Source organism: Rhinopithecus bieti, unplaced genomic scaffold (genome assembly GCF_001698545.2).
Source record: "Rhinopithecus bieti isolate Rb0 unplaced genomic scaffold, ASM169854v2 scaffold_9997, whole genome shotgun sequence".
In the NCBI taxonomy this organism is placed as follows: domain Eukaryota; kingdom Metazoa; phylum Chordata; class Mammalia; order Primates; family Cercopithecidae; genus Rhinopithecus; species Rhinopithecus bieti.
The window spans coordinates 1,296,550-1,310,161 of NW_016806398.1; the positions used below are offsets into that span (position 1 = coordinate 1,296,550).

General features: G+C 46.2%; 1 protein-coding gene across 6 annotated transcripts in view; it reads right to left on the minus strand.

The window, feature by feature from the left end:
- The window catches only part of TMEM268 (transmembrane protein 268), a 38,346-nt gene that overhangs the window by 3,568 nt on the left and 21,166 nt on the right, over positions 1 to 13,612 (minus strand). For all 6 annotated transcript variants that reach the window (XR_001886372.1, XM_017875921.1, XM_017875919.1 and 3 more), the window contains exons 6-8: positions 9,615 to 9,725; positions 5,837 to 5,917; positions 4,173 to 4,355 (exon numbers count right to left, since the gene is read on the minus strand). Coding sequence is in view for 5 of the 6 variants with exons in the window: in XM_017875921.1 (XP_017731410.1) it covers positions 4,173 to 4,355; positions 5,837 to 5,917; positions 9,615 to 9,725 (375 nt within the window). In the remaining variant the exon portion in view is untranslated. The remainder of the gene's footprint in view (positions 1 to 4,172; positions 4,356 to 5,836; positions 5,918 to 9,614; positions 9,726 to 13,612) is intronic.

Here is a 13,612-nt window from a genome sequence, read left to right on the forward strand (position 1 = left end):
AATAATAATATGCACACAAAAAAAATATGCAACCTCGAAGCCCTAGAGAAATTACCTAATTTCTAATTATCTAATTTTTTAAGCCTAGTTGGCCGGGCACAGTTGTTCACACCTGTAATCCCAGCACTTTGGGAGGCCGAGGTAAGAAGATCACTTGAGGTCAGAGTTTGAGACCAGCGTGGGCAACAGAGCAAGACTCTGTCTCTACAAAATAAAATTAAAATTAAAATATATTTTAAAATATAAAAGAAAGTAAACCTAGCCAGCCACAAATACATTCTTTTTCCACTTTCAAACGTCTATGAGTCTGTCAAGTACGTGAGATCAAAGTGATTCACTTGAAGAAAATTACTAGTTAAATGTGGAGGTGGGGAGAGGAATATTCCCATTACAGCAGAATTCTTTAATTCATGTGAGGTACCTTGTAGATTTGTTTACACAAGTACTCCTAACCATATTAAAAGAAACTGCTTACATGTAAATATGATCACTGACAGTAAAATAAAAAAAAGAAAGAAAAACATAAAAAAGGGAAAAAAGAGATTGCTTATCAAAATTAGGTTTATCATAAAAGGACAAGTACTGTATGATTCCACTAATATGAGGCACCTAGAGTAATCAGTTCACAGGGAGAGAAAATAAAATGGTGGTTTCTAGGGGTTGAGGGGAGGGAGGAAGAAGGGAAGGGGAAGTTAGTGTTTAAAGGGCACAGAGCTTCAATTTGGGAATATGAAAATATTCTGCAGATGGCTGATAGTGATGGTTGCATAACAATGTAAATGTACCTGATGCTGCTGAACCATATACTTAAAATGGTTAAGATGGTAAATTTTATATTATGTATATTTGCCACAATAAAAAATTTTAAGTAAAAAAGAATTTTAAAATTGCATTTAATGTACTTTTTTTTTCTTTTTTAAAGACACAGTACAGCCAGGTACAGTGGCTCATGCCTGTAATCCCAGCATTTTGAGAGGCCAAGGCGGGCAGATCACTTGAGGTCAGGAGTTCGAGACCAGCCTGGTCAACATGGTGAAACCCCATCTCTACCAAAAATACAAAAAAAATTTAGCCGGGCATGCTGGCACATGCCTGTAATCCCAGCTACTTGGGATGTTGAGGCAGGAGAATCACTTGAACCCAGAAGGCAGAGGTTACAGTGAGCCAAGATCATGCCATTGCACTCCAGCCTGAGCGAAAAGAGCAAAACTCCGTTTCAAAAAAAAAAAGACATAGGATCTTACTATGTTGCTCAGGCTGGTCTTGAACTCCTGGGCTCCTGCCTTGGCCTCCCTACAGTGTTGGGATTACAGGTGTGAGCCACTGTGCTAGGCCTTACTGCACATTCTTATTAACACAGTTGGTCTGTAAAGATCCATTCACTGGTATAGAAGATGGGATCTCAGGGGAAATGCTTAAATTCCTTAAGCATGGTGTTGAAGCTCTTTCACAATACTTGTGTCCACTCTGAATGTAATGAAATAAGGTGTGGGTTACACTAGCTATGTCTGTAGAGTTAGTAATTAAGGATAGGCTTTAAAGTCAAAAAGGCCAAGAGGGAATTTCAACTCAGCCACTCTATGACTAACCCAGAGCAGTCACTTCACATTATTGAGCCCATTTCTTCATTGGTAGAATAAGGAAAATAGTAGCACTGACCCCTGTAAGTTAGAGTGAGGATTAAAGTGACTAATAGAGGCTGGGTGCATTGGCTCACACATGTAATCCCAGCACTTTGGGAGGCCAAGGCAGGTGCATCACCCGAGGTCAAGAGTTCGAGAACGGCCTGGCCAACATGGTGAAATGCCGTGTCTACTAAAAATACAAAAATTAGCCAGCCATCGTGGCAGACGTCTGTAATCCTAGCTACTCAGGAGGCGGAAGCAATAGGATCGCTTCAACCCAGGAGGTGGAGTTTGCAGTGAGCCGAGATCACACCACTTCACTCTAGCCTGGGCAAAAGAGCAAAACTCCCTCTCGGGGGAAAAAAACAAAAAAAAAAGGGAGAGACTAATAGACAGAAAGCATTGAGCCCAGTGCTTAGTGCTCCACAAATGGCATCAATATCTTTCCGTCATTATCACTCAAAAAAGCAGAAACCCCACATGGTTCATAAGATTAGCTTTTGTTTCAAGTGATCCTTTGTGCTAGAAAATATAAAACACTTCAAATAGTTTACCACTCACTAGCTCAGATTGGTCTTCTCGCCAATTTACTCTAAAATCAATCATGTAAGAAGCAAAGGACTATAGCAAGAACATCGGCCTACTTAGAATCAGCAGGGCTGGCTTCTGCCCTGGGCTTACTGCACTCTCCCTTTCTGGCAACCTTGGGCAAGTCAGCTGACCTCTTGGAACCTTATTTCACCCATCAAGGAAGAAGTGAAAATAATTCATACCTCGAAGAGTATGCTAATGAATTTTATGCATGAGAAAATCCGTAAAATGTAAGAGGTCATGATCACGGTCTTTCCATATTTTACAGACACTGGGTTCCTACTGAAATGTGACCATCTGGCACAGGTTGAGACTTGGACATCGATTATATTTTCCCTAACTAAATTATAAGGGCAGCTACTTTAAAAACATGTGCACACACACTTGATACTCATGACAGGAAATTGTATTACTATTGGTTGGAATGAATCTGAAAATAATCATTTAAAAGACCCATATTTAATGGGTTATTGCACAAAAACCCACAGATGCATGTCACAAGAAAGTACATAACCTTATCAATCTCTTCTCTTTTAAAAAAAAAAAAATTCAATAGGATAAAGTGAAGAGGCTAATACATTTATCATTTCTCTTTTTTTTATTTTATTTTTTAATATTTTGGCAGGGCACGGTGGCTCACACCTGTGATCCTAACACTTTGGGAGGCCGAAGCAGGTGGATCACTTGAGCTCAGGAGTTCAAGATGAGCCTTGGCAACATGGTAAAACCCTGTCTCTAAATAAAAATTAAAAAATTAAAATAAAAAGATAAAAGATTTCAATAGAGGCCGGGCATCATGGCTCATGCCTGTAATCCCAGCACTTTGGGAGGCTGAGGCGGAAGGATCAACTTGAACTCCTGGACTCAAGTGATCCTCCCGCCTCAGCCTCCCGAAGTGCTGGGATTACAGGCATGAGCTACCGCACCATCCTGTCACTTTCTTTTTTAAATAGTGCTACTTGCAGGCTTCCTACTCCCCACCAGTACAAAAAAGAAAGTCTGGGCTGGTTTGGACCTTGAATTCCCAAACCTCTTGGCTAAAAAGATATAAGTGCTCTTCTGAAGTTTCAAACGTCACCTGAGGTCACCATCACTGCTTGTCTCCCTGACAGTGGGTCTGTCCTCATGATGAGAAGAAGGTAGCACAAGCTGCAAACCGAATTTTCAGATTTCTGGTCTGCCAGTGCTGAGCCATAGCCAAGAGGCAGCGTGGATGGCAGGACTCAACAGAACTCTAGGGTGGGAGGAATTGGAATTCAACAGAAATGCAAAGAAGTGGGAGGTCGAGGCAGGTAGATCTCTTGAGCCCAAGAGTTGGAGACCAGCCTGGGCAACATGACAAAACCCTGACTCTAATAAAAATACAAAAAATTAGCCAGGCATGGTGGCACATGCCTACAGTATCAACTACTCAGGAAGCTGAGGTGGGAGGATTGCTTGAGCCTGGGAAGTTGAGGCCACAGTGAGCAGTGATCACACCACTGCACCCCAGCCTGGGTGACAGGAGTGAGACCCTGTCTCAAAACAAAACAAAACAAAACAAAAAAAATGCAAAGAAGAGTCAACTCTCTAACTGTAATTAAAGTAGATGAATGAATGGTTGGATAAATAAATAATTGATTAATTGACTAAGATCCAAATATTTGTCAATATGTTCATGGTTAAGTAAGCTATAATCTATCAACATGCAACTACCCATCCAATGCAACCATCAAAAAGAATATCCAAGATATTAAATAATGCAACAAAAAGTCCCAACAAATATAAAATGCTTAACTATTTTTTTAAGTGCTAGGGTGAAGAATGAAAAGATCAAAAACTCTGAGCTAGATTTGTATAGTGTCTACCAACTGAGAGAAGCCATGTCCCGGGGAATCTGGGAAGCCTCCACATAGACTTTCTCTATGCAAACTCCCCCAAGGGAGGATGGCCCCAACTATCCCCAGTGCCTGTTACCTCCGGCTCAGCCTCAGGAACAAGCTGATGAAGCTCAGTCTGCATGAGTGGCCTCTCGTTAGGACAAGAATTGCCAGGCAGGAGAGGAGCATCCTCCAAGTCCTCAGGCCCCTCCGCTGTTACAGGGTTCACCCCAGTCTCCATGACAACACATAACTGGCTCAGTCTGCTTCTCAGCAAGGACTACAAAGGAAACAGAGAAGGGGCTCAGGAGTGCCTAAATCAGGTGGCATCTGCCAGGCTGAGTCCCTCCCCAGGCTGCAGACAGAGCAGAGGATGAGGTCTCAGACTCAGACGATGACCTCAGAAAAAGCTGGTCACATGGGTGGTATTACATAATTCCCTACAGATGGTCATTAATAGTTTCTAAATATTTTTCCTTTTATGGTCAGGCACAGTGGCTCACACCTGTAATCCCAGCACTTTGGGAGGCCGAGGCAGGTGGATCACTTGAGGCTAGGAGTTCAAGACCAGCCTGGCCAACATTGTGAAACCTCGTCTCCACTAAAAATACAAAAATTAGCGGGGTGTGGTGGCACATGCCTGTAGACCCAGCTACTCGGAAGGCTGAGGCATGAGAATTGCTTGAACCCGGGAGGCGGAGGTTGCAGCGAACCAAGATGGCGCTATTGCACTCCAGCCTGGGTGACAGAGCAAGACTCTGCCTCAAAACAAACAAATAAACTAATGTCTTTCCTTTCATGCCCTCACTTGCTCAAAACAGCCTAGGATGTGGGTATCTTTATCCATATGTTGCAAATGACTAAACTGAGACTCAAAGGCCCTGCCTGAGGCCACATAGGAACTAATGAGCCAGATTCAGGGCTAAGTTACAACTCTGACTTCAAGACCCACTGCAGCCAGGGATCAGAAAAGGCTGATCCTAGAGAAGGAGTCCAGGCTTCAGAGACAGGAGGCCTGGCCTCCAAACCTGGGCATCACCAGCCAGCTCCATGACCACAGGCTGGTAATAGGTCATCCCGGAGACCGTTTCCTCCTCTGCAGAAGCAGAGCAAGATCCCTCTGGTTTTCTTAATAAATGGTAGAAAGGCACTGTGAACAAGTAAAAGTTGCCTCAATGCATGATACTTTGGGATCCACCAAAATTTATTATTAATATTATAATTACAAAGAAATACATGGCTGGGCGCGGTGGCTCACACCTGTAATCCCAGCACTTTGGGAGGCCAAGGCAGATGGATCACCCGAGGTCAATTCAAGACCAGCCTGGCCAACATGGTGAAACCTCATCTGTACTAAAAATACAAGAAATTAGCCAGGTGTGATGGCAGGCACCTGTAATTCCAGCTACTCAGGAGGCTGAGGCAGGAGAATCGCTTGAACCCAGGGGGCGAAGGTTGCAGTGAGCCGAGATTGCTCTACTGCACTCCAGCCTGGGCAGCTGAGTGAAACTCTGTCTCAGAAATGAAAAAAATAAATAAATAAATATATGCTCACCATAGGAAATGTGGAAGAAGCAATGAGTTAAAAAGAAGCAGAAAAGCAGCCATAATTCCCTAGGCAAAAACAACCACTGATTGCTCGTAGGTATTCTTCCAAGTAACTTTTTCTTAGACATTTTCCCACCCTTAAGATAATGCAATCGATACAACTTGGCCTCCTGGTTTTTGGTTTGTTTTGCTTTTTCACTGAAGATATCTTACCTCTTGGCTAGTCTTCATTTCTTGAACATGATCAGACAAAAACTGCACACAGTTCTCCAGGTCGAAGTAGACAAACCAAAGCTGTAGGGAGAAGCAGCAGTGACCACTGCGGCTCAAAGCCAGCCCAACCCTGAACTCTCCCTCCCTGAGACAGTCCTATTTAGCCTGCTGTTTGGCAGGCACGTGCCATGTGGCTCCCTCCCAGAGTTCCACACCATGACCACATCTCATTTGCATGGTTGGTAGAAAAATGGCTTTGTGTGCAAGTTTAGAAAAGGTCAAACCCTAGGCCAGATGCAGTGGCTCACGCCTGTAATCCCAGCACTGTAGGAGGCCAAGGCAGGCAGATCACTTGAGGCCAGGAGTTCAAGACCAGCCTGGCCAACATGGTGAAATCCCTATCTCTACAAAAAATACAAAAACATAGCTGGTGTGGTGGTGGACGCCTGTAATCCCAGCTACTCAGGAGCCTGAGGCACAAGAATCGCTTGAACCCAGGAGGTGGAGGTTGCAGTAAGCCAAGATTATACCACTGCACTCCATCCTGGGTGACAGAGCAAGAGTCTGTCTCAAGAAAAAGGAAAGGGAAAGGGAAAGGGAAAGAGAAAGAGAAAGGAAAGGAAAGGAGAAAAAGCTAAACCCTGTTTAAAATGGTTGTGCCTCCATTTCCCACAAGCTGCTGAGCATCCCAGACAGACTCTGAACCCTCCTGGACATCACCTGTCCACCTGAGGCCACCTTCATCCTCAATGGGCGGGGCGTGAACATGCAAATGAGTGAAACCCTTCAGAGCTGACACCTGCAGCCCACGACCAGGTCTGAGGTAATCAACCTGGGTGCTTGTGGGGAGAGAAGCAGGGTGAGAAGTGCGTACCCCATCTGTGCCTCCCCTTCCACCCCAGGGGCCAGCCAGGCTAAACTTAACCAGGCCAAAATCCTCCACGTTCATGTTACAACATCTGTCAAGACCACAGCTGCTGCAAATCCTAATTGAAATTCTTGGAGAAACTGGTGGCCCTTGTCCCAAACTCCCATCCACTGGCCACCTTCTCTGGTTCCCAGACCTCCTTCCTCTTAATGACTGACCCATGAGACCCAAAGTCACAGCCTTCTTGCCAACTAGTCTCCCAATGTCTTACCCACAAGGGAGGATTTCTCAAATGATTCCTTTAAAGCTTTTTACCATGAAAATTTCCAAGCATATACAGAAGTAGATGACAGCAACCCATCCTCCTGCTGCAACTGTCACCTCATGACCACTCTTGTTTCATCTTCATCCTCACTTGGTACCCATCCCCAACACCCCCACCTCCACTGCACCCCCCAGGGAATCTGAAGGACATCCCAGATAGTGTATCACCTTATCCCAAGACACTATTTTGAAACCGAAAGAATCCAGTTATCCAGTTGTCTAAAAAGATGTGTCCATTCTTTTTTTTTTTTTTTTTTTTTTTTTTTTTTTTGAGACAGGGTCTCACTCTGGCACCCAGGCTGGAGTGCAGTGGTGAGATCACAGCTCACTGCAGCCTTGACCTCCCGCGCTCAGGTGATCCTCCCACCTCAGCCTCCCAAGTGGCTGGGACTATAGGCATGCAACACTATGCCCAGTTAGTTTTTGTACTCTTTGTAGAAACAGTTTGCCATGTTGCCCAGGCTTGTGTTGACTCTTAGGTTCAAGCAATCCACCTGCCTCAGCCTCTCAAAGTGCTAGGATTACAGGTGTGAGCCACTGTGCCCAGCTGATATGTCCATTTTTTTTTTTTTTTTTTTTTTTTTTTTTTTTTTTTTTTTTTTTTTTTTTTTTGAGACAGAGTCTCGCTGTTGCCCAGGCTGGAGTGTGGAATGCAGTGGCACGATCTCGGCTCACTGCAACCTCCACCTCCTGGGTTCAAGTGATTCTCCTGCCTCAGCCTCCGAAGTAGCTGGGACTACAGGCGCATGCTGCCATGCCCTGCTAATTTTTTTGTATTTTTAGTAGAGGCAGGGTTTCACCATGTTGCCCAGGCTGGTTTCAAACTCCTGAGTTCAGGCAATCCACCTCCCTCAGCCTCACAAAGTGCTGGGATTACAGACGTGAGCCACCGCGCCCAGCCCATTCTTTAGTCATCTATCCATCCATGCATTCATCTAACACATGCCAAGTCACTCTGCATACCAACGGATAAAGGAGACTGGAAGATAAACGAGGCTAAAAAGGACCCCCACATTCCAGGAGCTCCCAGTCTACAATGTCACACTTGAACTGCCAAGAATCTTGTGATGCCATCTGCTTCACTCCAATGTTAGGCAAGATCATCTTATACCTACGCCATCTCAGGTGTGATAGGCTCCACAAACATAGGGACCTGCATGTGTTCTCTGCTGCAGCCTCAATCCCTGGGACAGTGCCTGGTACATAATAGGCTNCTGCCTCAGCCTCCGAAGTAGCTGGGACTACAGGCGCATGCTGCCATGCCCTGCTAATTTTTTTGTATTTTAGTAGAGGCAGGGTTTCACCATGTTGCCCAGGCTGGTTTCAAACTCCTGAGTTCAGGCAATCCACCTCCCTCAGCCTCACAAAGTGCTGGGATTACAGACGTGAGCCACCGCGCCCAGCCCATTCTTTAGTCATCTATCCATCCATGCATTCATCTAACACATGCCAAGTCACTCTGCATACCAACGGATAAAGGAGACTGGAAGATAAACGAGGCTAAAAGGACCCCACATTCCAGGAGCTCCCAGTCTACAATGTCACACTTGAACTGCCAAGAATCTTGTGATGCCATCTGCTTCACTCCAATGTTAGGCAAGATCATCTTATACCTACGCCATCTCAGGTGTGATAGGCTCCACAAACATAGGGACCTGCATGTGTTCTCTGCTGCAGCCTCAATCCCTGGGACAGTGCCTGGTACATAATAGGCTCTCAATAAACATTCATGGAGTAACTGAGGCAGGTGCGTGAGGAGCCTCTTCCCAGGTCCCCCGTGCACACCTACCCCTGGGCTCCCACCAGGCAAGGGGCAATGACTAGTGAGAATGCAGATGTGGTGCTGACGAGGTTTTGCAATTCCACCGGGTAGATCAGGCATGGATGGAGGAACAGGAGAGTTCAGCCAGGATCAGGAGATCTGCCCTAACTGTGTTCCGACCCACCCTGCGACTCCACACTAGTCACTTTGAGATCTCCCCACAACCTTCGGGGCCAAGAGAATGACCAATCCAGGCAGACAAGGCCTTCAGCATCTGACCTGCCTCTACAGCCTCATCTCTCCCTGCTGTGTCACTCTGGTGTAGCACCAGCCATGGTGAGCTCCATGCAGCCCTTCAAAGGGACCCTGTGTACCTTGCCTCTCAGCCTTGTCGGGGGCTGTCCCTTTGCTATAAGGCCACAGAGGCTACTGTGGACTGTCTCACTATATGCCTGTCACCCACTGCCAGGACAGGCACCTTGTATGGGCCCCTCAATGTTGTCAGTGTCCAACTGAGGGCACAGCACACAGGAGGCTCCGTCTGTCTGCTGAATAAATGCCAGGTGAGCAGCAAGGTTTGGGCGCTGTCTGCGCTTCCCTTCCAGCCCTGCCACGTGGAGGTTCCAGGCCACTGGTTACAGAACACAGAAGGTGTCCTGAGAAAGAAACAACAGGGCAGGGAGGAAGGAAAGGGCTGCCGACAGCCATCTCATTAGCAGACTACTGCAGACACTGTGCAGGTTGGGAGAACATGAGGCCAATGCTCTGCATTAGCCCAACATAAAACTGGGCCATCAGGAGGAGGTCACTATGAGACACAGCACCTGAATCACACTCTGGCATCCTTCCACCGTGTCTGTCACCCCCAGCAGCACCCGATGTCTCAGGAGGGCTCCATTGGCAGCTGTCAGCCTCAGGTCCGTATTGGTATTGGCCTGTAAGACAAATGTCAGGCCCGTCACCAGACCTCCACGCTACTTGGGAGCTCCTGGGCTCTGGGCAGTAGAAACACACCATCCCACCCCTAGATGCCAAGGGATAATCCCCACCCTCAGGACTGTCCCATTTCCTCCCCTATTAAATGGGCTGGGGTGGAGGCAGGTGCAGTGACTCATGCCTGTGATCCCAGTGCTTTGAGAGACTAAGGCAGGAGAATTTCTTGAAGCCGGGGGTTTGAGGCCAGCCTGGACAATGTAGCGAGATGCTGTCTCTATAAAAAATTGTTTAAAAATTAACTAGGTGGGGCCAGGCGCAGTGGTTCATGCCTGTAATCCCAGCACTTTGGGAGGCCGAGGCAGATGGATCACAAGGTCAGCAGTTCGAGACCAGCCTGGCCAACATGGTAAAACCCTGTCTCTATTAACAATACAAAAATGAGCTGGGCGTGGTGACGCACGCCTGTAGTCCCAGCTACTGGGGAGGCTGAGGCAGCAGAATTGCTTGAACCCAGGAGGCGGAGGTACAGTGAGCAGGGATCATGCCACTGCACTCCAGCCTGGGCAACAGAGCGAGACTCCATCTCAAAAAAAAAAAAAAAAAATTTGCTAAATGCGGTAGCATCCACCTGTAGTCCCAACTACGTGGGAGAGTGAGGCGAGAGGATCACTTGAGCCCAGGAGTGTGAGGTTATAGTAAGCTATGATTGCGCTACTACACTCCAGCCTAGGTGACAGGGCAAGACTCTCAGAGTGTGAGGTTATAGTAAGCTATGATTGTGCCACTGCACTCCAGCCTAGGTGATAGAGTGAGACTCTATCTCTTAAAAATAAGGAAAGAAAAATAAAATGAGATGGGGGATAGTTGGAACAGTAAATTCAATAGTGTCAGACGGCCCCAGCATAAAGCCCAGCTCTGCTGCTTCCTGGCTATATGACCCTGGACAAGGTATGTCCCTTCCCTGAACCTTATTTTCTTCAGTTGTAGAATAAAAGAATGTCTCAGCCTCCTAAGAATGGAGTGAGATTTCACTGAGATTGTGTGTGATGTACTTAACCTAGGGCCTGGGACTCTGTCAAGGTGCATAAGATATTTGCAGAAGATGGGAGATGAGATGGGTTTGATCTGTTTGGGCTGACACATTAAATCTGTTGTGTAAGTGAAGCACTCGCTCCATCTAGAAAGCACCTACTTTAAAGTATCTAACACAGCGCCTGGTCCTCAGGAGGGTCTCTGGGAATCAGCTTCCTGCTCTCCCACCCAAACCAACGGACGCCACGCATTCAGCTGGAAAAGTGGATGCTAAACAGGTGGGGGAGAAGAGGAGGGACAAGGAGACCCCAAATGCTGGTTTGGGGAAGTGAGCACAAGAGGACTTTCAGACACAGAAGAGAGCCTGATCAAGAATAATAGTTCTCAAAAGGGGCAGCACCCTGTAAGGGAGATTCTAGAAATGCAAGAAGGACCCTTTGGTTGTCACAGGGATTGGATGGACAATGCTGACACTTAGTGGAGGAGGGCCAGGCGTACTAAACCCATGCCTTCCACTGAAAGACATGTCCTATTAGAAACCATTCTGCACATTCAAGACTGTCCCCTGGGCTGCCTGGACTCCAAATGTCCCACTGAGCATATATACAGATAAAAAAAATCTACTTAGAATTATCTGGTCAGCAAACCTAACTCCAGTTTACATTTATACCTAAAGTGATTTTTTTTGCGGGGGGAACCTAGTCTCCCTCTGTCACCCAGGTTGGAGTGCAGTGGTAAGATCACAGCTCCTCGAACTCCTGGGCTCAGATCTTCCTGCCTCAGCCTCCCAAGCAGCTGGGACCACACATGCATGCCACCACAGTCAGCTAATTTTTAAATTTTTTGTAGAGATGGGGTCTCGCTATGTTGCCCAGGCTGGTCTCAAACTCCTAGGTTCAAGCAATTCTCCCAACTCAGCCTCCCAAAGTGCTGGGATTACAGACATGAGCCACCATGCCCAGCCACTTAAAGTGATTGTTTGCATGAGTTTAATATACACTGAGTTTTCCAGGAATGCCTCTACTATGAAAATTGAGGAATAATTAGATTTTGTTTTGCCTAGATCTGTAGTAAGGAGATTTGGATGTGGATTTGGATTTGATGTGGATTTCTTCCTTTTAGAAATCCACATCACCAACAGTTCGATTCCTAACTCTGTCTCTCACTGCCCATATAACCTTGGGCAAATTACTAAACATCTTTCTGCCTCCATCTTCATACCCCTAAATGGAGATAATAATGCCTCTACCTCAGAGGGGTACAAAAAGGATGAAATTAGTTAATCCATGTAGAATAATTGAAAGAATTGAACACTTAACACATATCAGCTGATAATATCACAGTGAGGATGACAGTGAATTTAAATCATCGTGTTTTTACTGTGCCATATTAGCCACAAACAAATATGTGTAGGAACTTGGAACTTCTCATGTGTCCTAGCAATGTGCTATACTCTACAAGGCCGGGACTTGCCTGCCTTTACAAACCTTCCAATCTTTTATTTTATTTTTTTTTATTTTTTTATTTTTTATTTTTCTGAGGCAGGGTGTCGTTCTGTCACCCAGGCTGGAGTACGATGGTGCCATCACAACTCACTGCAGCCTTGAACTCCTAGGCTCAAGCGATCCTCCCACCTCAGCCTCCTAGGACTATGGGCATGTACCACCACACCCCACTGATTTCATTTTTTTGTAGAGACAGAGTCTCACAATGTTGCCTAGCCTGGTCTTAAACTCCTGGGCCCAAGTGATCCTCCCACCTTAGCCTCCCAAAGTACTGGGATTATAAGTGTGAGCCACCGTGCCCGGCCCAAACCTTCCAATCCTGAGGAAGGCTAACAGTACACCAAAGGGAAAACAAGACAGTTATGCAAGACATTGAGGCTCTCAAAGACACCAAGTAACAACACAGGGAGGATGCTAACAGTAAGAGTGACAATGGCCAGGAAGAGGGGATCTGCATAGTCCTGAGTGACAAGGGATCCAGGGAGGAGGAGGTCCTGGAGCTGAGACCCAAAAGAAGACCTGAGAAGGGCTGTGTGGCCATGGACTGACTACTTAACCTTTCTGAACTCCCATTTCCTCACTGGCAAACAGAGTTAATAAAAGTTAATACTTACAAAGCATTTACTTTACACCAGGTACTATTATAAACACTTTGTGTGTCTAAGTCATTTAATTCTCACAATACTCCTATGAGGGAGCTAAAATTATTATCTCATTTTCTAGATGAGGAAACTGAGGCCCTGATAGATTAAATAATTTACCCCAAGTTGCAGAGCTAGCAGATGGTGGAGGTATCCTGCCTCCTTATAAGGTTGTTGTTGAGCACAGACGTGAAGCCCCAAGCATACAGCGCACAATAGGTGCTCATGAAATGATGGACATTATTAGGAAGAAAAGAAGGAGTCTCCTAAATGGGCAGTGATGATGGCATTGCCAGGATGCACCTGGGACTTGATGCTACACACAAGCCTTGCTCATTTTCTGGGATCTGTGCCTGGCAGAGTAAGACCCTGTCTTGGATGGATGGATGGATGGATGGATGGATGGATGGACGGACGGACGGACGGATGGATGGACAGACGGACAGATGGATAGATAGATGCACGGATGGATGGATGGATGGATGGATGGATGGATGGATGGATGGATAGACAGACGGATGCATGGATGGATGGATGGATGGATGGATGGATGGATGGATGGATGGATAGATGATGCATGGGTGGATGGATAGATAGATAGATAGATGCATAGATGGATGGATGGATGGATGGATAGATAGATGGATGCATAGATGGATGGACGGATGGATAGATAGATAGATGCATGGATAGATGGGTGGGTGGGTG